Source organism: Equus przewalskii, chromosome 1, assembly GCF_037783145.1.
Source record: "Equus przewalskii isolate Varuska chromosome 1, EquPr2, whole genome shotgun sequence".
NCBI lineage: Eukaryota > Metazoa > Chordata > Mammalia > Perissodactyla > Equidae > Equus > Equus przewalskii.
The window spans coordinates 97,312,159-97,339,974 of NC_091831.1; the positions used below are offsets into that span (position 1 = coordinate 97,312,159).

Sequence of the window (27,816 nt, forward strand, 5' to 3'; positions counted from 1 at the left end):
CAGACTTCTGTCCTGTTGCACTAGTTGCCACACTCCCTTTCTGGGCAGGGGCTTCGCTGCAGACCTCAGCCTTGATTACTTTTAAGAACAAAAGACTCTGAAAGAACTTTGACCTTCCCCCCAACTCCCTAAAAGAACTTAAGATAGAAGACCTGTCCCAGGACAGGCCAACCACCACAGATAACCCTGGGTATCTGGTAGACTGCGAGGGTCCTTGCTAAGCCCTCTCTTATCAAAGTTCTGTCTACCAAACATTTGCTTTTCCGTCTCCATGTGAGTTGCCTTCCTCCACTTTGAAGACCCAAACGACCCCCCCCCCCCAACATCCTCCTTTGTCTTTAGCTGAAGACGGGATTTAAGGTGGCAGCTTTGGCCATTTTGGTGAGTTGCTTAGTTTTCCTGGGTTTCTCCCATGTATACGTTATTAAACTTGGATTTTTCTCCTGTTATTGTGTCTCATGTCAATTTAATTCGTAGCCCAGCAAGGAGGACCCAGAGGGTAGAGGAATTGTCTTCCTCTCCTACACCTGCCACTCATCCCTCACGGGTGGGGGACTCTCAAACAGGAAGTGGCCACTGTGGCCACTCAGTGGCCAGGCCGCGCTGGGCAGAGGCTCTGGGCAGAGCAGTTTCCCTCAGAGCAGGTTGCGACGAGCCCCCAGCCCTGCTGAATGGCCGGCCAGGATTGGAGCTCTGTGTGCTGTGCGCCTCTGCTGTTCCGGAAGGAAGAGCAGAACCGCCTCCCTCTGCTCGCCTCCTAGCCAGCCCATCCCTGGCTCAGACCCAACGACAGTGGCGAGTGGAGGAGCGAGGCCATGGGAACTACTCTCCCTGCCCTGCTGAGGGTGGCTCCGTGGGACGGGCGACTTGGGGGTGGGGGCCTGCAGGAAGAGTGGTGACAGCCAAGGGCAGCAAGGAGTGAGAAGGGACCAGTGTTTCACTGGCCTGTCAGAGGGAGCTATTGCCAGGGCTACAAAAGACTTAAGCAATCTGTGCTCTGCCAGGTTCATGGAGAGAGGGAAGACAGCCGGCATCCTGGCAAGACTTTCTCCTCCTCAGCGGTCGGGTGGGGAGGAACAGGGAGCTCTGGGCAGCGGAGCCCACGTTCTCTGCATCCACGCGGCCCTTCCCTGTCTGGCTGGGCACAGGGCCCTCTCGGAGGGACGGCGGGCTCAGGCTCAGAGGCGACAGAGGCACTGCAGGCTCCTGCAGGCAGGGGCAGCGACAGCTCCTACTGTGCATTTCAGCCATTTCTCGGAGGGAGAGCCCGCGCCCTGAGAGCCGGCCCAGTAAATCCCTGTGGAGCTACATGCAAATAGCATTTTCCTTCCCAATTAGTTTGTGGCAACTGCCCTTGTTTGCGGGTAGGATGGGGTGAAGATAGTTGGCCAAGAAAGGCAAACTAACATGAATCTTCTTGATGTGGTACACTCTACAACAAAGGACACTTTCCTGCCACACTGATTCAGCTGGAAATAGCTTTGACTCTTGACACCTTTGGGTTTTGGGCCCCGGCTCCAGGAAAGAGCGGGAGTCCCCAGGAAGCTGCTCGGCGCTCCAGGACCCCGCTCCCGGCTCCCAGTCCCAGAGGTGCAGAAATCAGGCTGCCTGGGGGAGAAGGCGCTCCTGACAGCTGGGGAGGGGCACCCCCTTGACCAGGACCCCCGAGGATCTTGGGACTCTCACTGGGACGCCCACAGGGACAGGAATACGTCACAGCCACAATCGAGACTTAAAGGACATTTATTTTTTTGAAAGGGTCGAGGGGGACTTTACAAGAGTCTGAAGCAGTAACTAGAAAGGAAGATAAATAAAATACAAAGCCAGTATGTTGTGGCAAAATTCCAGAAAACACACTGAAAAAAATCTTTACAGTTTAAAACTGCTTTACTTTATACATAATTACAAATTAATATACAGCCTCTGGGTTTTAACCCCTTTTTATTTAATAGAATTTAGCACAGAAATGTTCATATAGCATTTGAAAATAACGAATGGGAGCAGAGGTACAGGCGGAGGGAAACGACCCTCCTGCACAGCCTGGCGTCCCCCGCGCATGTGCCGGCCACGGGCTGAGTGACACTCGGGAAACCCCAGGCGAAACCGTCACCACGGGCGAGCCGAGCTCGGGCGGTCCCCGTCGGCGCTGCCCGTCCTGTCAGTGGCTGAAAGGCAGAGGGGGTGAAGTGGGGGAGCCCCCAGCCCAGGCCGGCTCAGCCCGGGGTCTGGGGCGGGTCGTCATGTTCGGTGGCAGCAGACACTTTAGCCCACAGGGTTTGCCCATCTTTAAACCTTAGCGAGATGGAGAAGGAATTCAAGGCCTGTCAATCTTTTGACAAATTAAATTAGATGAGTACATGGAAAGAAGCCTTTGTTTTTTCCCCTTCCTTTTTTTTTTTTCCTTTTATGGCAGCATTAAAATACTTTTCATTTTAAAACCTGGCCAGCAGGCAGCGGGTTCCAATGCGCTGGTGAACTAGGAATGTTATGCTACATCGAAAGGAAAATGAAGAACCAAACCAAAACAAAGTCTTTGCCCTCTTCCTGGTCTCTGAGGATGCAAGAGGGCAACAGTGCCGGGCTGGGTCCGACCCCCAGGGCCGTGGGCACGTCTGTCAGCCACTGCTACTGTTTAACCTGAAGGGTCACTTCCGGGCTCCCACATTCGAAGGGTGTCCACGAATTGGGGGGGGGGGGGTCAATACGCTTTTGCAGCATCTGGGGTCCCCTCCAGGCCATCCTCACTATGGCCACTGAAGCCCACTCACCAGGACTGTCTCTCTAAAGCCCTCCCAGGGCTTGGCTGTCCTCAGGGCACAACGGCCGCTCATCAACAATGGAGTAAACCACAGCTCCAATGAAAATACTAAACCCCGGGGAAGAAAAACCTGGCTATGGGAAAAGAACCTTCGAGACGAAAGGAGGCAATATGGAGGACGTCTGTGAACAGCAACTTCTGCTCATGTTCTGGCCTCTAAGGTTCTGGTCCAACCTTTCATTTAAGGTGGAGCCTAGTTCATTAGACCCTGACACACCAACACCCACCCCCCCACATAAAGGTACAACCAGCCCCAAGGGTCTTAGAACTTCGTGCTTGCTACTACTAACACTAGGGGCTTGGGAAGACAAGAGACAAGGGAGAAAATTAGCAAGGGACAACTTTTAGTGGTATTACCCTGAGACATTAAGAGGAAAAAAGGTAAGATTCGTACCTTTTCGAAAAAAATCTTGATAAGGATTTCTTCCCCACAGACAGCTCTTGTGGGGATAGAGGATGGAATGTTGGCAAAGATTGAATTATGGCAATTCGCATGTTTTTAACCCTCTCCATTTTCAAAGAAGAAAACAGTTAACACTGTTGATTGTCTCAAAATTGAAGCCAACCAATGAAAGCATTTAAAGTGCACACGTCACCCAACTGGGATGACGACGATTGAGATGATAGAAGTTTTGAGAGAAGATGCAGCCAGCCTCCTTCCAGGAAAATCGTTAGATTCTGGAAATCTGGGGACTCCGGATGGTGTCTCTGTCTGTCGCCCAAAACTTAAAACGCAACGCCAGGCATGTGATTTCTTGAGCTTGACGGAGAGGCACGGCCTCCGAGCGTGGGGACACTGTGGGGAACTGACTCAGTCACCCTAGAAGACAACCCCTTCTCACAGGAAAGAAACCCAGACAGGGCTGCAGACTCAGTAACCAGAGTGGTTCTCAAGGTCAAAAGCAAGAGCACACGCAGCACAATCGCAGGCAGCTCCCTGCGCGTGACAATAAATCCCCGAGTTCAGCTGCAAAGGGGGCAGACGGCCCAGGCACTAAAGCCCCGTCTTGGTAAGCGGGTCTCTTCTGCATGCAGAATATTCTGGATGAAGTGGGGCAGCTGGGGCGGAGGCAGACTACCTTCTGATGCGCTGATTCTAGACTTGTCCAACCAGAACCTGACCAAACCATTTTAAGTCAGTGGGCAGAGGTGAAACCTCCACTTTCACAAACTACCACTGAAACCACCAAAGCGACTCAGACGTCACAGCTGGCTGGGAGAAAAGGACACTTTAAACTGGAATCCCACTATGCAGCAGTGAACAGAGACGCCGCGTCACAGCACTCTTGTGATGAGCGGGAGCGGGAGCAGGTCTCACTAGCACTGACCCTCCTTGTCTCAAGCCCAGAACAGGTGGCCTGGCCTCCAGCGACACGGAGGAAGCAGCACGCAGGGCCTCACTCTCAGCTCCCTGCCCTGCCAGCAGAGCGCTCTCTGTGGGACGTGCAGCCACAGAGGGGGACTTGGGCGAGTGACAAGGACAGAGAGCCGGGCTGCATGCGGACCTGAGGAAAACCATGGCAGGCACAGCTGTACCTCGGAGCTGCACGGATCGGTGGAGGGAGCGGCTGGACTTCCTGCTGTTTGGGGTCTCTGGGGGGCCCACCAGGTGCAAGACAACATCAGCTGGTTCTTAGCCTGTTTCTGAAGGGTAAGAAATCTCCACGACAAACACAGGTGAGAGTAGCTCACAGGGACAAGTTTCTTAACTCTCAGGCAAGGAAGAGGACATCCCTCAATCAAAGGATGGGGGGTGCGGGAGGAGCAAAGGAGACGGACCCCTTCCCCAACCCTTCTTCTCTCCTGGGCCTTCAAGACACTTGGACAAATACCGAGGGGTGAGTGGGGCTGGCTGCTCCTCGCTTCCTGCACTGATCAGAGAGCTGAAACCGTTGGGCTTTGTGTGTTCGCCCTTCAAACACACACGCACGCACACACACACATACACAAAATAAATAAAACAAATCTAAGCTAAAAATTTTAAACCAGACCTCTTTCAAATAAACTGAAAGATAAATATCTCCATCTGCAAGGCCAGCTTGCAACTCATCAACAAGCACCAAGTTACAGATTTTTTTGTTTGTTTTTTAAAAAGTATGTCCAAAGACCCATGCTCCTGAGGGGCAAAGAGCAAGAATGAAAGGCCACATGTAAAGCACAGAATCTTCCAGGGTCTGCCCGCAGGGAGAGCGACAAGTGTGGCAGGTGTACAGCTTCAGAGGGAAGCATCGCCAATGGGGCCTGCCCTGCCCCTGCCTGCTGGGGACGAGCCTCGAGCCAACCGATCAGAACGCAGAGGGAAAAGGAAAAGAGAGAGAAGAGAAAGAGAACACAGGCAGCATCCGTGGCCCCTGCGAGGGGGAGAGCAGAATAACCAACAACCTTTAGACTGGAAACATTTTTTAAGGAATCACATTTTGTCAAGGCCTCCTGACCCAGAAGAACCTTCCAAGCCACCCCTTCGGCCAGCTCTCCTCTGCCTGTCCTGGTGGGAATCACCAGGCAGAGGCTGAACACCTGCACCTGCACCTGCTGCTGGGCCAGCTGTCCTGGCCGAGGGGTGGGACAACCTCGCTGCGGGAGAAGCAGGCGGCACTAGCGGCACAGCGCCCACAGGGCCCCTCTCTCCCAACAGGGAGGGCAGCAGGAGCGGCTCCCTGGGAGCCACGTGAGGTCTCAGGAATACTGCCAGAAGGCTGTGGCCCCTTCTGGTCAGTGACAACCAGAAAGTGTCACACCACAGGGGTCACAGGGAAGCGGCCTCTCTACTTCACCTGTGCCCGAAATACATGGGCAAACATCTTGGAAAGCCAGCATATGATTTCTTCTGGATTTGATGATGAACTTAGATGCTTTTTTTTTAGTGACTGAAATGCCAAAATTAAGGAGGTACAGGTAACACACGTTTTCAGCACATCAAGCCTTCTCTCAACTGGTTTTCACAAATGTTTGTCATCCCTTCTAAAATAGAATGAGAAACACATGCAGGAGGGGCGAGGCGTGCACGGTGGGTTTACAGGGGGACAGCTCTGGAGGACGTGGGTGCGACCCCAAGTGCCCGCACGCTCCCTGCGCAGCGCCGGACAGACTGTACATCGTTCCGGCGTACCCCACGTGTCCATGCAGATGGGCTACTGTCTATGTACACAGATCAAGGCTGAACGACCTGCTGATTGAGTTTTGGTTGTGTCCCCCAAATCAAAGGCAGGCAGAGTGTCAGATCTCATTGGGAAACACTCTTTTGGCCTTTAGGAATTCCTGACATGTCAAAAACCATCTCCTGGACTTCTTGGGCCACTACTTTCAGTGTAACATCCTCAGTAGGGTCGGCCCCAGCACGTGAGTCGCCGGCAGCCACCAATCCTGGGCCTCTTCCCCACCCTGACACTCAAGACCGTCTGTTCCTCGGGTCAAGGACCTGGGGCAGCGCAGGAGGACCGGACGCTGGAGAGCGGGGGCGTCTGATGGAAGAGCACGCACACAGGAGCAGCAGGGGGGCGGGCCAGGAACCGCGGGCTGGGACAGGTGGCGCTGCCTCAGCACGGGGAGGTCAGCAGAAGATCTCTTCCCCCTCCACAGGTCCTTCCGACGCAGGGCCATCTGGAACATGAGCAACCAAAGAGGAAAATGAAATTCAGAAAAAAACTGCTCTTTTCATTGAATTCCCTCCCTTTTTCCCCAAACACAAGTTTCTGGGGATGCAGGTGGACGGCTGGGGCCGGCGGGCAATCGGCTCCCCGCACGCTGCACGACGACCTCAGCGACAGCCTTCGCTACCTGCTGCTCCCGTGAGCCTGACAGGAGCGCTGGACTTTCTGTTTATAAGCAGGCTGCAAACAGAAATTTTTCTCTAACCTCCCACACAGAAGGGAGAGAGCACTCCTAGTGACGAGGGACAGAGAAAGATTCGGGGGAAAGCAGGGCCTAAGTGGGAGCCCTGTTCAGTGACCGACTCACGAGCTGTGACAGTGAGCACATCACTTCATCTCTCTGGTTCGTGTCCCCTACTTCACAGTCACTTCGAGGGTTAAATCAGATCTTGGAAAATGCTCACCAAGCACCAGTCACTGTCACCAGTTACAGGCCTGGCCCAGAAAGGCAGGGACGACCGTGACTGCTCCACTGAGTAGAGTTTCAGCTACTCAACTAGACAATGAACGCCTGAAAAACGAAGGCTCTGCTCCTTTGCATGCACGTGCACACAGAGAATGGGCCCTCACGCTCGTTCACTGGTGTTCTCAGTGTAAGTTCCCACGGTCCTTTGCGGGCAGAGCAGGTGGGTTTGGCAGAAGCACGACAACTCAGCTTTCCCAGCTGAGGGGGCACCTGTCGTTACCCCCCGGGGCCACTACAATCTGCCCACTGTGCAGGGTGCGGGGACAGCTCGGCCACAGCGAGACCCAGGGGTGGGACTCACCGCCGGGCTGTGAGCGGCCCCCTTTGCTCTTCTTCTTCTTGTCCTTCTTGTCCTTTGGCTTCGCCAACCCAAACAGGCGGGTGGAGCTGCAGCTGGAGCTGGCCGCTGGCGTCTGGCTCGGACCCTCTGGTACTTTGCTTGTTTGGCTGGTGGAACTCAGTATATGAAAAGGCCCCTTATCTTTGGGTGTCCGAGAGATGCTGTTCCTTTTTGGGGACACTGAGAGTTCTGAGTCCAATGACCCTGATTTGGCTATGGAAGGCGCAGACGGCAAGGGGCACTCCTCAGGGTTGGGCAAGAAGGATGGGATCCTCAGCAGCTTCGAGTGTTGATGCGAAACCTGCACATGTGCAAGAGAAGGGGTTTTGACTTCGAGGCCGGCAGCATCCCGGTGCGCACTCCATGAATGCCGGCTGAGAGCAACTGCGTGGGTCAGCCTGGGGCACGCCTGCTACCTGGGACTCTACACCATTCTTTGTTAAAAGATTCAGAACGTCTCAGCTTATTGACTGACCCCCAAGTGGTATCTATGAAAGTGTTGAAAATGTGGCCTTTGATACCATTCATATTTTTATTACCTGCACTTAACCTCAGCATCATCAAGAATTAACAGCTCCCTGGATGAGGCAGCCGAGAGAAGTGCTCCCTGTCCTGAAGACACAGGGGAGCTGGTATCTGAGGACTGACTGACACAGGGACGCAGACACGTATTTCAGGGCTAAGAGATTACAGAAGCCAGCTCAGGTGAGCAGGTGGGTGCACCTCACACCAAGACCCTAGTGAAAGGCTAAACCAAAGACAGAAAGGGAAAGCCCGTCAGTCTGGCCTGTGCCCTCCCTGTGCCTGGGAACCCTGCTTTGTGGAAGCCCCGTGGGTTTTATTGGGGCGGGGGTGGAAGCCTTCCTCGCGTCATAAAAAGCAAAGCAGGGCCATTTGCATTCCCCGCCATACACATGAAAACCTCCGTAGGAAGCTCAAGTGCCCCCCTTCGGAAGATGTCAGCTTAATTTTCTTTCATGGTCGAGGTCAGCCAGTCAAACAAATAGCAACATGTTATGAGTATCAACAGACACGTGGCTCTGTGTGCACCCGGGCTGTCCATCTGCCACAAGTGTCGGTGTTGCACAATAACCACGGAGTGTCGCTGAAATAAACTTGGAGTGAGCGCGCTGGAAACCTGGAAGCCTTCCCATCTAAGTGAGCAGCTACAGATAAGAAAGGTTTCATCCGTGGAAGCAAGACAGGTCAGGGATCAAGCCAGCCCGGACATCTGCGGTCCCCGCAGGAACCGCTCTCCACCAAGAGTGGCCGCCTCCCACCCCTCTGCTGGGACAGCTCGGTCACTGCCGCCCCGAGCCCACCCCAGGTTGTTTCCGTAACGCGGGTGCCAGTGCCGTTCACTGCCGTCCAGCGAGCGCAGCGCTCCCGCTCCGGGGGGCCTTTCTCCTCTGCGAGCCTCCCCCTCTGGATACGGGTTCCTTTAGGCGGGTACCATTCGATTTCTTAGGTGGCGCAGAGCAGCGGGGGTGCTCCTGAACCCCGCCTGGCTGACCCTCTCAGACACGCCGAGGCTCCCCCAGCCCAGCCCAGGGTGGCGGAGGGAAGTGCCAGTCGGCAACAAGCGCCTGCTGACTTCGCCCCAAAATCCCAGCTTCTCCCTTCTCAGCCTCTCAGAGATGCAAAAAGAGATGCTCACTTCCCCACCTGCCCCCTTTCAGCGCAAAAAAGACTCTGCAAAGCAGCCTTTGTGTCTCTGCCCACTTTCCGCTGGTGCTCAGCACACAGGGCTCCTCCCTGTGCCAGCGGCCACCTGGCGGTGACCGTGGGAACGGGAAGCCCTTCTCTGCCTCCCCGCGTACCTGGCCAACGTCCCGCTCCGGCGGCCGCGGGCGCTCGGCGTCGCGCCTCAGCTGCTCCTGCTCCCTCTCGAGCTGCCTCTGGGCAGCGCGCAGGCGCTCCAGGTCTCCCTGGTAGGCGCCCTTGCGCTGCTGCAGCTCGGTGCGCTCGCGCTCCAGGTCGCGCTGGCCCCGCTGCAGCGCCTCCTCGCGCTGCGCCAGCCGCGCCTCGCGCTCCTGCAGCGCCCGCTCGCGGGCCTCCCACTCGCGCTCGCGCCGCCGCCGCTCCTCCGCGTGCTGCGCCTGCTGCCGCTGCAGGTTGGCCAGGTCCTGGCGCTGCTTCTCCAGGCTGCGCTGCTTCTCCTGTTCCACCAGCGAGCTGGGCCGCGACAGGCTGCGCGCCAGCGCCCTCTCGCTCAGCATCAGCTTCTGGTCCTCGATGTAGCTGTCCTGCTGCAACACCACACCCTGAGGGAGACACGGCGAGGGAGAAATGCAGCTCTGTCCCGAGGACAGCGAACCTCAAGAGCCCTCCTGACCCTGTGCTGGGGGGAACGAGTCACTGTGACAGACTACCAACTCCCTTTTTTTTTGCTGAGGAAGATTCGCCCTGAGCTAACATCTGTGCCAATCTCCCTCTCTTTTGTATGTGGGATGCCACCACAGCATGGCTGACCAGTAGCATAGGTCCATGCCTGGGATCCGAACCTGGGCAACGGAAGCAGAGTACCCCGAACTTAACCATTACATCATGGGCGGACCCCTCTCCTCATTTTTAAGCTGTTCTGGTGAAAATGCTCCAGGATGACCCCTGTGGTTAGTATGTGGGAATGTCAATGGTGCAGGAACTCTCGGTTTTTGGTTAAACTTGGCCACATGCTGTTGACATTGCCTGTAGCGGGGAGTGTGTATATTTTGGAGGTGGGGAGAAGCAGGAATTGGATTGGTTAGATCCTCAAGAAAAGAAGTGAGCAGAATTTAAGGATAATTCCCAGAAAGTACTAAACAGCTGTTTTGGGAAGGCCATTCTATCCAAATACCACACAGAGCTATGGCATATGGAACCTCGGAATCACGTAAAAGCCCTTTCCAGACTGAAATGATGCTCCCAGTGCCTGGTAGCACCCTCTGTCCTTGTGGTGCTGCCGTCAACAGCTCCCGCAGCCTCCCATCTGCTCAGCCATTCCAGTCTCAGAAGGAGAGGATGCTCTAGCCACGGCGTCTTGTAACCTTTCTCATATGGCAGCCTGACTTCTCCAGACTGAGGGCCCCATTTACCCATAAGCAACCTGCAAACTGCCAAGATCCAGGCCAACAATACCCTCTTCACTGTTTTCTGGAAACAAGTAAGTGAAGGGATGAAAGCGAAAGGCACGCACCTGCAAGGAGCTGAGGAGCTCGTGGAGATGGACGACGCTCTGGACGACCTGCTGCCAAAGGAACACAGTGGAGACGTCACCTCAGGACTGAGCCTCAGAACCCACCACACCACGTGTCACCCGACAACTCAGCCTCCTGAACACACATGAGGTGCTCGCATTTGCGTGAAATATTTTCATACTGAAAGCACCCAAGAGAATACGCAGGTACCAGCCACCAAGAAAAACAAACAGCATCAAACAAACAAAACACCCGCGAGAGCAGGAGGGACATCAGCACACGTTCAAATGTATTCTAAAGCTCCAGTTACTCAAAGTGGCACAAAATGGCATATATCTCAGTGTAACAGAAGAGGAAACCCAGAAGCGAACCACAGGAATTAGTATATCAATGGGGAAGGAAAGAATATTCAACAAATCGTTCGGAGAAATTGGCTAAATCTTTGGAAAAAATTAAGCTGGGGCTGGTTCACACAAAAAACATTCAAACAGATGAAATATTAAGTGTAAAAAAAGAACCATAAAAGGGCTATGAGAAAATATGAGAATGTTTTCTGATCTTGAACCAGGAAAGGGTTTTCAAAGACAGAAGCGATCCAAGAAACCCCACACGCACACACATCAACTTCCACTATGTAAAATATAAAATTAGAAGGCAAAGGACAAACTCAACAGAAAGTCAAACGGAAAAATCTTTGATTTAAAAAACGCTCTCAAAGAACAGACTAGTGGTTACCAGAGGGGAAGAGGGTTGGGAGGTGGGCGAAAGGGGTAAGGGGCACATATGTATGGTGATGGATAAAAATTAGACTATTGTGGTGAGCGCGATGCAGACTATACAGAAACTGATGAATAATAATGTACACCTGAAACTCACAATGTTATAAACTGCTATGACCTCAATAAAATAATTAGAAAAAATAAGTAAAAATAAAAATGACTCTCAGAGATCAGTAAGAAAAGAAATGAAGTACCCTAGTAGAAAAACAGGTTAGGAACACAAACCAGCAATTTATGAAAGAAGAAATACCAATGGGCATTTATGTAACACGTGAAATGGCACAGCTTTCTTTCTAGAGGGCAGTTTGGCATCTTGAGGAAATAATCAATGTGTGTACATGGATGCTCTTGGCTGCATCATTTCAAAAGCAAAAAAGTGGAGAAAGAACCACTGGAAAGATTAAATACATTATGGTAGACAACATCATAACATGCAGTTGTTAAAGAGCATGTTTGTACAAATATGAAATATGGCCTGGGGAAATGCTTCTGACGTATGTTAAGAGAAAAAAGCAGGACACAAAGCTCCAGGAAGTACTGATACAAATTGTATAAAACTATTTTTATACTATTCATAGTCACACAAACAGACATATAAATATACGTTACAGAAAAAAGGCTGGAAATATAAACATCAAATATTTAACAGTAGTTATTTCTCAGTGGTGGGATTATCTTTACTTATTTTTTTCCTTTTTTACATTATTAGACATCTTTCAAAGTTTCTACCATGAACGTGTATTCCTTGTATAATACTTAAGACAAAACACAGAAAACTTAATTATCAGGCTTAGCTCTTCTGAGAATACTTTCACCCCTCATTTAAGCTTATTCTTAATAAACAGAAAGAGAGGGAAATCACAGAAGACCAGCTGACTGCCAAGCATCCATAGCGCATCCAGAGTGTATAACCCCTGCTGGGAATGCCTGAGAAACACTGGTCTTGTACTATTTCTTGCCTGACTCTTCTCACTAAATAGAAGGGAAATTTAAATGTAAATTTCGCCAAGTGGGAAAGTCAACTAAGAGCTAATTTCACACAGCAGATCCAGAGCAGGTCTGCGCGAGCGCAGGTTTATTTCATTTAACGGGACTCCTTCAGGATACCACACTGTTTAGACTTTGTACCAACAACCAGAAAACAGTATCCTTCCGAGTTTGAGGGGGAAAAAGGCAAAGGTTCTCTTAATTAAAAATGTCAAAACAAAGCTCCTTGGGGATTTAAGATATTATGTTAAAAGCAAGAAGAAATACAAAGAGCATCCTAAGAGGTACCCCCTAAAAAGCCACTACCGCCCCGTCTGCTCACACACGAGGCTCAGGCTCAGAGTCAGGAGGTGGCAGGAAGCTCGAAGAGGATTCCTGAAGAAGCAGGAGAGGGGCAGTTGAGGGACGCAGTGCAGGTGTCCCTCAGGACAAGCGGAGCTCGCGGAAGGAGGGGGAGGAAGACGCGCAGCTGAATCTCTCTCGAACCAGGAGGACGCCGGGTAACTTTTAGAGTGACACCCACACTGAGCAAAAAGCAGTGCTCAAAGAAGAAAACTCAACTTGAATCCTCGAGGGCAAGAAATTACTATGCAGAGTGAGCCACAAATTAATCTGCCCTGTTCCAGCCTTGTGGCTTTGGCGCCAGGCTTGTGTTACAAGTGGCTACAAATTCTCCTCAGTGCACTTGGACAGAAAGAAACCACCGAAGGGGCTTCACAGCGCATGCTTGGAGAAAGCAAGCGGCTTCTCCAGGACAGAGGCAGAGGCCAGCAGAGCAGGCAGCACTCCGGCAGAGCCCCTGAGGCCCTGGGGCGGGGACAAGGCAAGGCGAAAGGAACTGACAACTGCTGCTCACGCACAGATCACAGCCAGGAGGCAGTGTGTTACGACAGCACAAAAGTGAGTATTCCTAACCAGCAATTACAACAAGATCATGTTCTTCTAAACAGCTCATAATGTCCTTACCTCATTGTTTCTTTTAAGCATAAATACCAGGTTGGCATTTCCACCCTACAAAACAAAAAACATGCATTTAAAATAAAAAGGTCCTGAGGCAGACATTATATTTCCTGTGTGTCTCCATGATGCGGTGGCTACCCATTTCCCTCTCTCCCTCAGACTCCCATGGCAGGGTGATGACAATTTGAGGCTAAGCTGGTACGGAAGCCTTGTTATGGGTTCAGGTCGGTTTGAGGCATTTAAAGAAACCTCCTAATGAGACTGGTCCTGCCAGGGCTGTGGCAGAGCCATGAACGTACAAACCACAGTGTTCTGAGCCACAGAGGCCAAATGGCCGAGAAACGCAACTATTAACTATGTTTGTGTAAAAATGTCCTTGCCTCTTCAAGTAAAGTACGAAATAAAAACAGCAACTCAGACATCCAAAACAAGATCAACTTGGACTCAGAGGGAAGCACCAAGAAGGTCTCAGTGTATTTTAAACAGAAATACCTTTTTCAGACCACTATCCGACTCTGTCCTCCTGAGGTCTTGGCCATCGTCTCCCTCTTCCTTCTCACCTCCTAGACAAATAAAAAAAGTGTCTTTTTTTTTTTTGAAGTTGTGAAATACATTATCCAAGAAAAGAATACAACATACACAGCTTAGGGATATGACATTTCTGAATCCTATTAATGCTAAAAAAGCAGAAGCCATTTAGTGGCAGCTAAGCGATTATTAATAATTTTACTGATGCAGAAGAACGAGAAGCAGAAAGGGAAAAATGAGTATTATCACTCCTTTGGCTACAGCTTAGCTGAGATTCCAGGAACACCTTTTTATTACTCAAAATGAGCGTGACACTGAAAGCGGTTCTTCAGCGTTTAGCAGCTGGATACGTACTAGGATCTCACTACGACGACAACTGACTGAACGGGACAGAGGTGAGGGGGCTACCAATTATAGATCATTTCCGTTGTGTCTGACAGCCAAGGGCTGCCTAGAAAAGCACGAGTCCAACACACTCACCTTTTGAAGCGTTCATCTGATGGCTGTCAAATCCTCCAAAGGTCTCTGCTCTCCGGGGCAGGGAAACAGGGCCGACGGTGCCTTCTTGCTCAACGGGGCTGCTGACAGCCTGCCCAAGTGCGCCTCCCAGGCTGCCACTCACCAAGCCCTGAAGGATCTCCACTGGAAAAAAGGAAACACACAAAACTGACATCTCATCTTTCAGGGAGATAAAGAAAACCTCACTGTATACACTCACTGTATGTGCTCACTAGACGTCTACGTATATATATAAAACGTCACTATATGTACAGGGAGCATGATCCGAAAATTTCAGAGGGTGACTAGGTGACTTCCTTTGCTCAGAGAAAGACTTCAGCTGAGGATATGAGTTTTGGTTGGATTCTACAGGAAATTCAGAGATTAAAGAACTTCAGCCTTATTTACATAAGGCCTAGGAAGTCTGAAAGAGCACAGGGAAGGCCGAGTAATTTACCAGAAGAAGCATGGCTTCTGCAGTCACATCCAAAATAGCCAAAAGGAACTCCCTGGAGAGTAAGGTGGGCCAGTGTGAGAACAGCAACTAAAATGGGCGGGGCCTCCGCCCCTCCCATACTGAGTGGTTCCAGGGGCTGCAGCAGTCTCTATCTGAATTCTCAAATCCGGCCAGCCCCCGGCCTTCTCCAGAGCAGAGTCCCACAGGGAGCAGACAGTGCTGGAAGGGGGATAAAACTGAGCAGGGCAGGCGCAACAGAGACGGAGGCAGAGGGAGGTTCAGAGGGAAGGAGGGACGAGACGTGCAGGGACTCTCACTAGACAAGCCAGCGTATTTTTTAAAAACACTACATGAAAACAACACAAGAGTCCCGTGACATGAGAAAAGCCATCCGTACCTAAACATTTAAGAAACTTATTTCACATAAAAATGGGCAACAGAAAACATCCAAGTCAAATCCCATACAAAGTTAAGACAAGAGGAAGTGAGAGAAAGGACAAGGGGCATGTCCATAAAACAAAGGACCTGATAACATTAAGAAAATGACACAAGCCAGGAAAGAACCCAGGTCAGAATGAGAAACACAGAAACGAGGCAGCAAAACTCAAGTGTGAACAAAAGAAGAGTCATTTTAGAGATGAAAAGTAACTAGAATACAGGAGCAAATAAACCCAACAGAAATGACTTAAGAAAACAGAAGGTGAAAGAAGAATATTTAAACATCACTAAGATGGAGGCATGAAAGTACTGAGAAGGCAGCAAGTACTGAAGACAGGCCAAGACGATCCACCAACGGATGATGGGAGTTCCTGAAGAAGACAAAGCAGGGAACAGGAGAATGCTAAAAACGGTCATTCAGAATACTTCTCTGAAATCTGAAAAATCGGAAACCACACCCCAAAACAGAACACTGCAATCCTGAAAACATCAACCCAGAATGACCAGCACGAAAGCATATTCTAGTAAAACTACTTGGATTGAGGAAAAAATCCTTTGGGCATCCAGGCAAAGAGCACATGACTTATATGGGGGAAATCTAATTAAGAGCAGACTCTGACAGCAATGCTTTACGCCAGGAAAAAACGAATAACATATTTGAGAATAATTAAGATCCCCAAGGAAAGAAAATATGAACTAAGGATTTTACATCCAGCAGAACAGACTTCCAAGTATAAAGGGCACAAACTATTACCAACAGGCAAGGACTCAGGGTATCTGATCCTCACGAGGCTTTCCTGAGACTTCTAAAGAATACGCTTCAGACATCCAAAATGACTAGCCACACTGACCTAAGACCTGGCTGTGGTTCCAGGAGAATGGAGACTATAGGTCAGGGCTAAAGATGAGAGGGTACTGTGTGTGAGGGACAGCTATAAGCTGACAGTGGACAAAGTACAACTGTTTGAAAAACAGAAAAAGGGAGAATGGAGACAGTATATAAAAATCAAGGTGGGGCCAGGCCAGTGGCATAGTGGTTAATGTTGCACGCTTCGCTTCGGCAGCCCAGGGTTTGCAGGTTTGGTTCCTGGGCGCAGACCTACACACTGCTCATCAAGCCATGCTATGGTGGCGTCCCACATGCAAAACAGAGGAAGCTTGGCACAGATGTTAGCTCAGGGACAATATTCCTCACCAAAAAAACACACACAAAAAAGAATCACGGTGATAGTCATATTAGTATTATTATTCTGACACTGTCATGTGTGTTCAGATAGGACAAAGGCAGTGAGTAAATACAGGATTTTCTACTTCTATGATGTATCCTTTGGACTGAGGATCTACAATGTGGAAGAAAGGAGACGCAGATGTAACACAGAAGAGGTTAAGTAAAAGCCCCATAGTCCACAACCTGAATCCATGCTACACACACACACACACACACACACACACACATTCCCCCCAGGCTGTCCACTGAAAAGGCTCAACCTAGTAACAGTGAAAACCCCAGGAGCCCACCGTTAGTGCCCAGACTGTGGTACTGAAATATCATTTCCCAGTAAAAGAAACCAGAGCTTCTTAGAGGAACAGCTGATTCCAGATCCAGGCAGAAAACAAGATGACCCTGGAACATCTCAATATACCCAAGCAGCTCTCAAAGAACATGAGGGTCATGTCAAAAGGACTCAGAAGCCTAACAGAGAGGCACTCACTGGCAAATACACGACATTTTGAACTTTTAATAAGGATAAGAATTGCAAAGATTTGAAACCCATGCAACACTATGTTTGAATTCATGAGTCTGTGATAATATTTTAAAAGTACTGGTCACCTTCAAAGGATGGCCATAAAATAACTATCTTGAAACCTAGTAAATAAAGGGGGGAAAAAATCAAGCATTTATCCTTTTATTCAGCTTTTCCTATGTTACCAAAAGGAGACAACTAGCTATTTTGTGCCTCCTGAGGAAAGAGCACAACATTACAAGAACAGCACTACGAGCTTGCCAAAGGTCAAGTCTGAGTAATTAAGCCTCTGAATCCAGCTGTGCATCTGAAGGAACCAGAGGACAGAAGAACAGAACCACTGCACGAATGGAATCCGAACTATGAGAAACTCCACAGGTCAAAAAGCTCAGATTCTTCAAAGCTAAACTGTATAGAAAAGAAAGGGATGTGCAGGGGACTGTAAATTAAGAATCTTAAACGGCATATCAAAAAACACGAGCAAGATTAAACCACACTGTCTGCGAATAGGCACTTGGCCATAAAACCATCAACATAAGCGACGACTGTGCAAGTCACAGTACCTGCTCCTGTGGGTGGGAGGGACGGAGGGAGGGAGCTCTGACGGGACAGGACATGCGGAGGGGCTTTGGGGGTGTCTGGTCACATTTTATTTCTTGACCTGGCTAGTGCTTACAAGGATGCCCACTTGATAATTTATTGAAGTGAAATATTTGTTTTGGGTTGTTATCTGTATTTGTGCTTTATTTTACAATAAAAGAGTAAAACCTGGTAGATAACATCGGCGTGTAAACCACTCTGGGAAGAGGAGAAGAGGATGCAATTTGAATTACCCTCATTTATGGCGCTTTTCATTAAGGGGCCTCCTTTGAGAGCCTCTTCTGTGTTGGAGCGGAAGAGGGTTCTAGAGCTGTGAGTTGGGGAGCAATCGTCTGGCAAGGGAGTGCTGCACTCAGTCATGTCCCGGAAAATCATCTCCTTCTCCTCCAGCAGGAGCAGGATCTGCTGGTCCCTCTGCTGAAGTTGCTCTGCAAGGTGCACGGAGAAAGGGTCAGGGGATTTGACTGGCGGTAGTACGCTGAGATGAATAGGACACCATCGCCACCTTGTGGTAGCTCGTGGGACAACACAGAACAAAGCGTTTTTGTTCCCCGCCTTTCTTTTCCATCATGAAGGCAGCATCAAGTTTTTGCTCTGTCATTTCTACCTGGAAAACTATCTGGATCTTTCTAGGCAAACATGGGACTTTCTGACGTAACAAGCTGCTCTTTGTCTCCACTCCTCTGCATCCTGTCTGTTTCTCGTCCCCTCTTCCTGGCCTTTGCCCGTCGCTCTGCATCTGCTCTTTCCACAGTGACCCTTCATTACTGAATCCTGTGAGGTCTTATTCCATCCTTTCCAGCGTGGATGATTCCTCCCCCCTTTTTAAAGTGCTTCTTCTCTCGCTTTGAGGACATCATTGGTTCTCTTCCTACCATTCTTTCTCAAGGCACTTTACAGACCTGCCATCTGCAATGGAATATGTGGGTTCCCCCCTCGGCTCCATCCTTGGCTGCCTTCCATATCTGCACACTTTCCTCCTGGGGAGCTCGTTCACTCCCACGGCTTCAATTCCTTCCTATGTGCTGACAACTCACAAAAAGCATCCCAAATCCTACTTACTTTTTGGGGGGCCAGACCACTGAGTCCCACTGTCAAGACGCTACCTCCACTTAGATGTCCTGCTCTCAAGCATGTTGGAAACCTCTTTTCTCCATTCTTGCCAAGCCACCTCTTCCCTTCAGCTTATGCTCTCTTCCTCCATCAACATCATCTTCGTCCTCCAGTGCACCCACCTGGAGACCTGGGAGAGAGCCCTCTCCTCACTTGCCCCACCACCCACATGGCTTCCGCATTTCTTCCTCACAACCATCCCCTCTCCAGCCCAGAACCCTATCCTACAGTCTCCCAGGTGGTCTTTCCGCTCCCAGTGGCTTCCCCACTTCTCAAGCAATTCTTCCAATTGGCTTCAATACTGATTTTAAAAGTTTAAGTTTAAATTCTGCTAAAAGAATTACATCATTCCCTGTTACTTTTTAAGACCTGGTGTCGTCCCAGCTTAGTCTCCCATCTCCTAATCCTGACCCCCCAGACAGACGACACCTGCCATTCCTTGGCAGACGCCTCAAGTCCGTTTCCACCTTCCATAAACTACTCTTCTTATCTGGTGAAGTAACTTTTTTCAGATGTGGCCCATGTGTCAGCTTCTGTGAGACTCGCCACAGGTGGGGCTGGAAGTTCCCCACGCTCCAAACGTGCCTACGGTCTGGTCAGCTACCCGGTGGCCCGTCATGTAGGTGTGTCTCCCGTGCTAGAGTGTGAGCTTCCCAACGGCAGGGACTCCGCTGGAGGAATCTCTGCATCTTGAGCGCCCAGCCACACGCCTGGCCAGCGCTTCCTACAGGTTAAAAGAAGGACGTTTTCACCCCTGCCGTCCTGACCACGGGCCGATCAATCTGACCTAACTCTGGTCCCTGTTGACATCTGTCCATCTTTGCTTTTTCCTCACTGAAATAGAATGTTGCCACTCTGTCTAGCTTGAAGGGCCAACTAAACTCCTTGGGTGCTTACATTTATTGGACTCTGGGCCTTATTTTGACCCAAGGCACAGTCTTTGCCCAGAACATTCAGTAAGCACCAGCAAAGAGAGAAGAGCACAGCCTCTGCCTTTCCATGGATGGGGAGCAGCGCTGACTCTGCTGCGGGCTGTGCATGTGACCCTGGGCTGCTGCCGTGTGGGCCTCAGCACTCTCTCCTGCACAGTGGGCACTTGTGTACGTGTCCTGCAGGGATGTCAACAAGACCACACGCAACAGTAGGGACTCAATAAATCATGGCCAAGCGTAATCAACAAGCACACTTCTCCCCACACCACCTCATAACTCATTTGTGAACGTGCAGCAGAGGCAGGGTGACTAAGAAAAACAGATTCACTGGAAAACGCTTTTCCGCAAGTACCTTTCTCTCCTTGTTTTAACCTTAGATGGACCATGAATTTTGGCAAATTCTTCTGTGACAGAGTTCAAAGAACGTCACCAGGGTCCCAGAACACTGACTGAGACAAGAGAATCAACATTGCCTTGACCCAGTAATGGACACACGCTTACAGCTGTTTTTCACCTGCGCCCGTGTTGGCTCAGGTCTGGTTTCCCTTGTGTTAGAAGCTATTCACCTCCGTGTTCTCGGGAGCCTGCCAGGACAGCTCCGGCCTGGGAGCAGCAGCAACTCTGGGAACCACTAGCTGTGTTCTGTGACTGCGGACACGCCACCAACGAGAGGGGCCTCAGACCACATCCAACAGCTTTACCTTTTAACTCCCGGGCTTTGGTGTCCAACAATTTCTTTTCTTCCTCGTTCTCACTGGGAATTCCTTCATCTTCATCTCTGTTGCTAATACAACCAAAACAAAACAAGAAATTCCTCAGATGTCAATTACTCTGGCCACTGCCCAGTCTGTCATGGAATCCCAGGCCTCTGGAGGCTGGAGGGCGGGGTTGAACTCACAGGGTGTTGATTGTGTCCTGGATGATGTGAATCCAGCTGTTCCGCTCCTCTTTGGAGCTGGCATGGACTTCCACCATCTCTGGATCTTTCATCCCCATACTGATCAGGAACAAACCTTTCTCCTCATGTGCTACTTCTCTGACAATTAGCTTCTTTAAAGAGATCACTGTTGACTTCTGGTCCTGGAAAAAGGGGAGAGGACAGATATAAGAAATGTACACAACATTCTAACTCTTAAGGACAACTGCGATCTAAGATAAGACTAGGTGCCTTTTTTTCTTCTTCTTCTCCCTAACACCCCCCCCCCCCCGCCCCCAGTACATAGTTGTATATTCTAGCTGTAGGTCCGTCTAGTTATGCTATGTGGGACTTCACCTCAGCATGGCCTGACGAGTGGTGCCCTGTCAGCGCCAGGATCCAAACTGGCGAAACCCTGGGCTGCCAAAGTGGAGTGCGTGAACTTAACCACTCGGCCATGGGGCAGCCCCTAGATGCCTTTTAAAAATATGGTTTAACGAACAATGACAGATTTAAGATAATGAGAAATATCTCATTATTTTATCAAACAGAAAAAGATTTCCAAAAAGGAAATGCTAATTTATAGCTATGAACGTCATGTTTTCTACGTGACGAATCCTTCTAGGTTCTTCATAGAATCTGGATGGCAATCTAATAAATTAGTACAATTTACGGGGCATAATGGAGAGATAGCCAAGCAAGATACTTTAGATCAAATGTTCAAGACTCTCAAAAGGACTGTGAGGGAACAGAAAAATAATTTGGAGCGAGGGTATGTAAGAAATTACTCAGAGGAATTTGCCCTGAGTCAATTAATTTTGAGGGGGTGAGAGAGCAATAATAGTGTTTACACTCAGTCTGTACCCTGGCTGTTTTGAATACTATTAATCACAAACAGAAGAGACTAGCAATTCAGCTTACCAATGACGCAAAGATGTATTTCTGGTCTTTTTCTTGAAGGAAAACTAAAACGTCAGTAAGCAGCACTGCCTGCACCTCTGTAAGGGGGAAGGGAAGAGAAAACAATCAGCACTTGACAGCTGAGCCCTCCCTGAGTGCTCTTATTGGAGGGTAATTCAGCATCAGCAACACACCCCACAGGGCAAATCAGACAGAGACCGCCCTCCTCCAAGGCGACAGCTTTACATTTCTGCAGGATCCTGATCTGGTCAGTAGATTTGTAGAGGCATTTTAAAATGGGATTTATCCCCAAAGCCTTGTCTGGGAAAAGTTTAAGTACTCAGTTCTAGAAAGATATATGCCGTAAGGCAAGATTTTAAGAATAAAATACTTTAAGAATCAAGTTGGAAAACAGGACTTTGACAGATGCCAAATAGCAACTATTCCACAAATTCTCAGGTTGTAATATTTCTCAACTTCTGATTACAGTAAGGGGAAAGGCGTGGGTTGGCAGACAGGAAAGCTGCCAAAAGGTGATGTATAAAAATATCTGAGTCTAATGAAAGGTAGATTTCTTCCACCCTCCCCAGAGAACGAGAAAGGCTAGACCCAGCCCTGTGATTTCACGGGTCCAAGTGAATACAATGGCTCTTCTCTCAGCTCCCCCAGCCCAGTCAACCTCAATCTCAATCTCTCTGTACCCCGGAGACAGCCTTCCCTTCTTCTCAACAAAAACAAAACAAAACCCAAAAGAACATCTCTAGTCGGATCTAGGAATCAAAAGAATGCCACAGACACTTACTCTAATTTAGGAGCACTAAGTGACATTTTCTGTTACTCCTTCAAGGACAGAGCGTGCTGTCTCTGGAGATGAGCCATCTATCGAGATCTAACAGGCAGGGCCCTTTGTACCTTCTTGACTCTGGAAAGGGGAGCCTGCAACTTCTCGTCAAAGAATGGAACTATCTTATGCAGCCCCCTCCCAGGTGGGCCAGCCCCTTCTGGCCTTTTCTACCACTTCTGCCACAATAGGAATCCCCTGTCTGTGTAAGTCATTGTAAAGCTAGGAAGAAAAGAGGCAAGGACGTCTGATTCCGAGGGAGGTCTCGTTTTCCAGCCCAGACCACAGTAATTTTTCCATGCGCTACCATTAGTTTTCACAGGTTTTTTTAAGTTTATTTTTAAATAATTCAGGTGTCTGCCAAAAAAAAAAAAAGTTCTAAAACACAAATTTCCACTTCATTGGATCCTGAAGTTTGCATGCTCAGTGTCAGTGGATCAGAAAAAAACAGTCGTGTCCCCTCACTGGGTGCCCGGCACAGCACTGGCTGTTCTTGGCCCGAGCTCCTGGGGTGGAAATGACTCAATGCCAGCTGCTGTCTCCACTGGAGGCACTTGAGGCCAGAAAACCCATCGCCCTGCCATTGGATTGACCGCCACTTTATTCCCACAGCTGGAATCTGTTAGTTTTTATTGGGGAATGAATAAATAATCAGTTGTGTAAAGGACAGAATCAAGTGCGAGCTCCAGCAGCAGCAGCTCTAGGAAGCCAGGTCCTTACAGGACAGGGCGGGGCTCCTGAAGGGCCGCCTGCCTTCAAGACAGTCTCGGCGCGGCAGTGTGGCGAGTCTGCCACTGGGGTCTTGGAGCAGCACAGAGCACTGGGGCTGGGTGGAGGGAGGCTCGGGGCCCACCTAGTTCAAGTTCATCATGGAGCACCGAGACCCACACCTGGCCGGCGGCAGGGTGGGATGTTTCTTTTCTCTGAAGTCATCCTGTCCTTCCTTTCACACCCTCTACCAGAACTGAACCCGACGGGCTCTTTCCCAGTCATTGCAACAGCGCTGCTCCTGCTTTTCTGTCAGTCTCCCCTCACTCGTGCTGCACTCGAAACCACCCAGTCAGGTACGAAGAACCATCTGATTTATCTTTTTCCTGCTTCAAATCCTCCATTTCGAAGCCCTTCTTGGTCCATCCCCATCAACAGGATCAACTGTCTTGGAGCATGCGCCCTGTACAACCTGGCCCACGGCCACATCTCCAGGCGTATTCCCCAGCCCTCCCTGGCACTCACTCTCTGCCCGACTTCCGGATGAGCCAGACCCTTCTACCTCCATGCTCCACGTTTACTCCTCCCCTTCTGCCGACACCCTCCTCTCCACCCTCCGAGACTTAACTGAGGGCCACTCCTGCCCCTTCCCCTGTCCTGAGTCCACACCTCTATTCTGGCACCACCACACCGCAGAGCAACGGCCTCGTTACAGTCTCTTGATTCGGATCCCGACTTCTCAGTAGGGTACCCTGCCTCAGTACCCTTTGAAGCCATCTGCTTGCCTGGGACTTCTTTACTGTCTGGTCTAAGCACGGTGGGACGCCAGCCCAGGACTCCCGGGTACCCTCTGACACAGGTCACCTACGGTGGTCCTTACGCCTCAGAGAAGAGAGCAGCAGCAAGCTCAGCCACCTTACTTTTACGCCAGTGGGGCGGACAGCACTGGGCTAGCCTGCTTCGTGTTCTCAGCTCACCGAGGCCAGGGAGCAGGGCGTGTGCTCAAGGCTACTGCGGAAGTCGGAGCTACCATATAGGCCCAGAGAGTACAGGTTTGATGAGAACAATTATTAAGAAAAGAAAAAAAAGATCAGATCTACAGATGAATTAACAAACTTTATAACTTTCCTAACTTGATGCAGCTGATCGCTTGAAAGGTAAAACTTAAGACCAAAGGGAAAATGAGTATCTTTTACGATCTCTTTTGCTTAGAGAAAGATGAAAGATATGAATATCATAAAGCTAAACAACACAGCTAGTTGATGTGAGTTAAATGTACATTTCTCTGAGGTCTCCGGAGCTGAAATTCCTCTAGCATCTCTTCAGAACAGGGATGTATTTTCAATCTTACAGACTCTGTGAACTGCCTATCTGATGGGGTTTCCCTCCTTCCGACTGTTTTGCCCTAGACCCCAAGCCCAAAACGTGTTGCCCATCTCTCGTAGGGAGAATACGCTCTCCTTAACAGCTTGTGTTTCTGTATTAGTCTCGTCTTTTGCTTTGTTTTTAAAAATCTTTTCTTCCATTCTCCCTGCCTGCATCATTTCCGTGTCATCTTACTGTATTTTGTATGATTTTGTAAGCTCTCTCAGACCGGTCCTTTTTGATACAAGATTAAGAACGATTACATGACTGTTGCTCCTGTGTGACATTTGCGTATGGGCTCCCTAGGAAGACTCTGATGGTGAATTTCTAACAAGAACATCTGGATTTGCTGCTCTTCTCTGGCACACACTTAGAACAAAAGGGAGCCTCACCTTTCAACCTTCCTGTGGCGCTCTTCAGAAACACACCCCCATCCCGCACGAGCTTCTTCCGCTTCAAATCCTCCTTGGCAAACATCTGACCGCTCTTCATCCTCATGATCGACTTGCTGTCCGTCTTCGTATAAATCTCATTGAGACGTACTTTCTTCTCATAACTTGCCACTTTGCTGTCTACAGCTCCAATCACATCCTTCACCAGGCTCAAGGACTGAGCTAGATCTTCCTGCTCCACTTCATTGTCTTAGGAGGGAAGAATAATTCTGTTTTTAATGGGTCCTTCCAGACAAGGGTAGAAGGGGGAATCCTACCGTCTTGCTTCGTGTCATCATTTCCCTTTGTGGGCATGCGCTCAGAACAAAGCCAGTGTGTCAAAGGTCATGCATCCATCCCTCTCTTTGTCATAGGCTTAATTCTAAATAAAGTTCGATGTTTTCAATGACAGAGATAACATGTAATTAATTATACGCTATTCTAAAGTATAAGGAACCAAACACTTTCAGGGAGGGAGAAGAGCAACAAGTTTTTAATTTACGTCTTTGTTTTACCTAATCTTTAAGGTAACTTGCCTAGGAGCAGGATTAGCTGAGAGAAGTACTGAGTAAATAGAAACAGCAGCAGTTCTAGCCCTTACGGAAGCACTGCTGGGAATTATGCCCCGTCTACGGATACGGGAGCAGCTGTGCAGGTCACTGCGCTCTTGACGAGACAGTAAGTGGCTCCTTCCCTTCCTGCTACCATCCACCCTAAGTCTACCGACGTAACATTTCAAGTTTTCACTCAAGAAAACTTTTTTTGGGATACAACACAGGATCTCTTCCAGACCTGCCAGGCCTGAAAGCAGTCTTCTATGAGGTCTCTAGTGCTGTTGGACACACAGGAAACAGGCCGTTGGCACATAAGACCGAGTGAAAAGGGACACTCACCTTTGGTACACTGCAACATTCTTTGGAATAAAACTGGGTATTTGGTGATCCGCTGGGTTACAAGCAATATGCACTCTGGGATTCCAAGCCTTCTTACAACTGAACTGCTCATCTTCTTCTGCAAGGGAGTAAAAGGACTGTCAGGAATACCTGAGGAAAAAGGTTCTACCTAAGACAGAGAGGGACACAAAGCTCTGGACAATGATGGGGGCTTCCATGTTTCACGTCAATACCTTTACAAAGGCCTGGAAACGCTTATCCTTGGTATAGAGGTCCTTGAAGTAGTTTACAGACTGGTTGTGATGCCCACAGAACTTGCCGTACGTTTTCTTTAAGCGTTCTGCGTTCTCACCCGAAAACTGCAGAGCAGAGAGAACAGAGGCGATGCAAAGATCAGGGTGCTAAACTTGTTATTATCATTTTGTCCAAGGTTTCTAGTCCTTTAGTAAAACCCGAGAGTGCTTCCTCATGAACCCCAGGAAGGTCAGACGGTGCAGCAGCTTTGGAGAACAGTCGAGCAGGTCTTCAAAAAATTAACACAGTGTTACTGGACGACCCAGCAACGCCAGTCCTACACATAAAATCCTATGTCCACACAAAAACTTGCATACGAACGTTCATGGCAGCATTACTCATAAAAGCCCCAAAGCGGAAACAACCCAAATGTCCATCAAAGGATAAAGGGACCAATGAAATGCGGTGTGTGTATATGCAATATTATTCAGTCATAAAATGGAATCAACTATTGATATGTGCTGAAATATTGACAGACCTTAAAAGCATTATTCTAAATGAAAAGAATCAATCAAAAAGGACTACATATTGTTTTACTCCATTTACATACAATGTCCAGAATAAGCAAATCCACAGAGACAGAAAGTAGATAAGTGGTTACCTGGGGCTGGGGCTGTTGCCGGGGAGGGGGCACGATAAAAATGTTCTAAAATTGACTGGTGATGGTTGCACAACTCCATGAATATGTTAAAAACCGCTGAACTGTATTCTTTAAATGGGTGGATTATATGGCATACAAATTATATTTCAATAAAGCTGTTTACCTTACTCACCCCAGGCCAGCAGTTCTAACAATTCTGCACGGCCCTTAAATCATGCCCCAGTGTGTGCAATCTCAGTGGTGCCCCTGCAGATCTGCTCCCTCCGGGGTAAACCGCTGAGTTTCCATATGTGGTTCATAGGATACCTGCTAAGCATCCATTTCCACTGTACTAAAGATCTCTGGAGGCAACACAAGTCAATCCTTACCAAAAAGCTTGAAAAAAGGTTCAGAGTAGCTTTTCCTTTTCCCCTTTACCAAAAGAGAAGCCGAGGCAGAGATGTTTTAAGTGACCTGCTCTTGCCATGGAGCCAGTGCCCGACAAGGGTGATTCCAGCACTGGCACACAGAAGCAGCAAATGGACCCCAAGGGGCTAAGCCACGAATCCTGCCATCTAAGATCTTACTAGAGGACGTGCAGAGACAAAAGGAGCTACAAACACTACCAGTCAAGGTTAGAGGAGGAGCCGGCACAGGTCTGAGGGCAGAGAGGAGGGGCAAGAAAGAGACGTGGGAGACGCCAGGGGAGGGGAGGTCTGGGGAGGGTGGGCCTCACTTGTGGAGCTGACCACGCCCACGTGGAGGCCCTGCCCATCTGTTGCAGACACCTGTGTTAAAGCATTGGCATTTACTTCCTAACACACCTATTTTTATTCCTAGAACATGAGTTCCGTGAGGCAGGGGGCTAAGCCATCTTCACCTTTGTGGTTCCACCTGATATGTAGTAGATGTCCAGGAAATACTTGAAAGATGAATGAATGAATGGACTAATGAATTACTGAGGTGAGGCACACGGGCTCCGGAATACAAGGAAAGGACAAAATTTCTAAATTCTTAGGCAAATGTTCCAGCAATGAAGCCTCTGCTTCTATACTGAGGCAGAGATTTGCCAGGGAAAAGAGCCGGTCAGATGCGACGTTATGCCCCCCTGCCTGTGAAAGTTCTAGCAACGTTTTTTTCAAAAACAGTATTTTAAAAAGAAATATTAAAAACAGTCTATGGGGGCTGGCCCCGGGGCCCGGTGGTTAAGTTCGCACGCCCTCCTTCGGTGGCCCAGGGTTTCACTGGTTCAGATCCTGGGCACAGACATAGCACTGCTTGTCAGGCCATGCTGAAGTGGCGTCCCACATAGCACAACCAGAAGGACCCACAACTAAACTATGCAACTATGTACTGGGGGTCTTTGGGGAGAAAAAGCAGCAAAAAAAAAAAAAAAAAAAA

At 49.3% G+C, this 27,816-nt stretch overlaps 1 protein-coding gene across 23 annotated transcripts in view; it reads right to left on the reverse strand.

Annotated features, from left to right (window-relative positions):
• Window positions 1-1,727: 1,727 nt before the first annotated feature.
• AKAP13 (A-kinase anchoring protein 13) overlaps window positions 1,728-27,816 on the reverse strand; it is a 323,232-nt gene continuing 297,143 nt past the window's right edge. For 22 of the 23 annotated variants that reach the window (XM_070618286.1, XM_070618278.1, XM_070618307.1 and 19 more), the window contains 14 exons: window positions 25,775-25,900; window positions 25,542-25,659; window positions 24,610-24,858; window positions 21,325-21,401; window positions 20,386-20,567; window positions 20,189-20,271; window positions 17,676-17,870; window positions 14,185-14,346; window positions 13,669-13,739; window positions 13,183-13,227; window positions 10,450-10,500; window positions 9,095-9,538; window positions 7,236-7,575; window positions 1,728-6,418 (listed from right to left, as the gene is read on the reverse strand). In XM_070618286.1, the coding sequence (XP_070474387.1) occupies window positions 6,369-6,418; window positions 7,236-7,575; window positions 9,095-9,538; window positions 10,450-10,500; window positions 13,183-13,227; window positions 13,669-13,739; window positions 14,185-14,346; window positions 17,676-17,870; window positions 20,189-20,271; window positions 20,386-20,567; window positions 21,325-21,401; window positions 24,610-24,858; window positions 25,542-25,659; window positions 25,775-25,900 (2,193 nt within the window). In that variant the 3' untranslated portion in view covers window positions 1,728-6,368. The remainder of the gene's footprint in view (window positions 6,419-7,235; window positions 7,576-9,094; window positions 9,539-10,449; window positions 10,501-13,182; window positions 13,228-13,668; window positions 13,740-14,184; window positions 14,347-17,675; window positions 17,871-20,188; window positions 20,272-20,385; window positions 20,568-21,324; window positions 21,402-24,609; window positions 24,859-25,541; window positions 25,660-25,774; window positions 25,901-27,816) is intronic. The other variant, XM_070618250.1, reaches the window with a different exon arrangement.